Below are 2,463 nucleotides of genomic sequence, written 5' to 3'. Positions count from 1 at the left end.
TGTACACTGAATCTGCTGGCACCCTGATCTTGCACTTCCAAGCCTCCAGAACTGTGAGAAATAAATTTCTGTTAATTTATGGTATTACAGTACTCTGTTATAGTAGCCTGAATGAACTAAGACAGGAGAGAAGTAAAGAAGGTGGTGATGGGGTCAAGGAAAAGTGGGAGGAGAGGCAAGACGGGGGCGCTATAGCATAGTTTCTGCAAAAGGCAGATGCTCAGGCCTTGTGCCGGAGAATGTGTTCATTTCACTGTTTGCAGTGTTTAGCTGGTTATCAATGAGCCAGAGCAGAAGACCAGAACGGAAACCATGACACCCACCCCAGCATAAGTTTGGGCTCCCTCCAAAACTATTTCCCTTCTGCATGTGAATGCAGTGGGCTGGAGAGAGGACATAAGTAGGCTTCAGGAGGCCACCTCCACACTCTATAGCCTGAGGTGGCCCTCAGTGAATGGCCATTCCCAAGCATTTTGCTTCTGCCTTCAGTCAGACCCACCACCAGTTTCATGGGAGGGTTTGAGGGTCATCTGTATCCAGGGCTGTCTCTCTTCTTCTATGGAATTTATCATGCACGACTCGTCTCCAGGGCCTTGATATGCAACTCCCCTGTCCAGTATCCGCCACGCCATCCCTGGAGCAAAGGAAGATGGGCAAGGCTTCAGCAAATACACTATGTTGGATTGCTAAAGATCTTGAGTGCCTGCATTTTAGTAGCCCAAGAGTTGCACAGCATTCCTGGACAGTTCGTACTTATCAGCAAGATGTATCATCAGAGAGATTTTATGTACCGCAAACAGTGGCAGCACCTCACTCTCTATGTGGCCTTCTTCCTGACTGGGTGCATAGACTTGGTGAGCCAGAACCTGCTGCCCCAGAGGTGTGCTGTTCTGGAACAAGGTGCCCAAGCCCTGGGTGTGTTTATATTTCTGCCTCTGATGGTGTCTCACATGCAGGACACAGAAGGAGTGGAGCTGCAGTCTCACATCCTGCTCACCCAGGCCGTGTTCCTGCTGACGCTGGTGGTGACTGCAGAGCTATGGGCTCCCAACATGCCACTGATCTGGATGATGAAGGCCTTTTTGTACATGATCACAGGCTCTTGGCTGATGCAGATAGGCTTTATGTTGTACAAGCCAGTCTCGGGCTATAAATGGATGGATGATGACACAAATGACATCGCATTTACCACTATCTTCTTCTGCTGGCATGTGGCCTTCAGTGCCATTTTGATGATCTGGATCTATGGCTTTTCTTTTTTGTGGTACTGTTACATTTTTATTCATGGCTGAACTTAGAAGTGCCCCAAATGGTTCTCTGTTGTCTGCATACTCTGGAACATCTGGGTGAGAAGTCGTGGGAGGTGGAGCTGTTAGAGAGGAAGATCGGGCATCCTTCCTTCGGAGGTGTCCCACCCTGAGGCAGCAGACTCTGCTGGGATGGCATACTCCCCCCTCCCCTTCTGGCTTCTCTCAGACTCAGTTGCTGAGCAGTGTGCAGAGGAAAGGTGAATGAAACAACTACAACCTTCACACCCAGCTCCCCAAGTGTTTCTCTCCCCTCCCCCCCCACTCAGCTCCAGCCATGGTGACCTGCTTGTCCTGCACCTCTGCATCCTTCACCCCCCTCCCGTGAGAACGTTAAATAAATTTACTATACCTTGCCTTTGGGCCTTTTTATTAATATCCTTCACCCTACCACGGTGAACACCAACCACTAGTCACATTTAGCACATCACAATAATTAACCCATCATAATAACCACCTCTCCATTCTTTCTTGTTCTGGATCTCTTCAATGCTCATACTAAATCTAGACCACTATTTTGACTACATAGAACTCATGGAACTGTTCTTGAGTTCCTTCCTTTGATTGCTTTTTGATTTATCAAACAGAAAGACCCTTAAAGACTACTTCCTTTGCAGGGCCTGGTGGAGCATTACCCTGCACGTGGTGAGGGCTCACAGTCTGCTTCTGGAGCTTCCCCATCTCATCTCCCCAAGTCTGGAGGCTGTCAGAATCTTCCCATTGCCGTGTACACATATCATTCAATTTCCAAGTAGGAGACTCACCTGGACTTATTCTTCTGGTTCTTATGTACGACAAAATCCAAATGCTTTGTTTATTCTGCATATTTTTCTTTTCAATCCTCACTCCTATCAGGGAAGTTTATAGGCAGGTAATCTAAAACTCAAAAATGTTAAGAAAGTGGCTTAAGGTAGCTAGATATTTAACTATGTCACATAATGCTACAGCTGAGTGTCCAGAGGGATGGAATTCTAAGTAGAATCAAATTATTGGGGACTTGGCAAAAGAATGTCTTTATGCTACCCTTTCTGCTTCTATCCCTGCTTTCCCCAGGATATGGTCAATCTATTAAGCTTCCTTCTCTCCTGGTTGAGTCTAAAACATCTAGTTAAAACAGAGTGGGGCTGGGTAAGTATTCTGGAAGGGTCTTTATCTT

The 2,463-nt window shown here is 46.8% G+C and overlaps 1 protein-coding gene across 1 annotated transcript; it reads left to right on the top strand.

Moving 5' to 3' along the window:
• Positions 1 to 509: 509 nt before the first annotated feature.
• Positions 510 to 1,292, top strand: LOC103601442 (transmembrane epididymal protein 1-like). Its single transcript, XM_008585852.1, has one exon. It carries the CDS (start codon positions 510 to 512, stop codon positions 1,290 to 1,292), a length of 783 nt encoding a protein of 260 aa, XP_008584074.1.
• The last annotated feature ends 1,171 nt before the right edge of the window (positions 1,293 to 2,463 follow it).

The sequence above is a fragment of the Galeopterus variegatus genome, unplaced genomic scaffold, assembly GCF_000696425.1.
Source record: "Galeopterus variegatus unplaced genomic scaffold, G_variegatus-3.0.2 Scaffold3738, whole genome shotgun sequence".
Classification (NCBI taxonomy): Eukaryota; Metazoa; Chordata; class Mammalia; order Dermoptera; family Cynocephalidae; genus Galeopterus; species Galeopterus variegatus.
The sequence above is the reverse complement of the archived record's forward strand: the minus strand, read 5'-3'. Positions and strand labels throughout refer to the sequence as shown.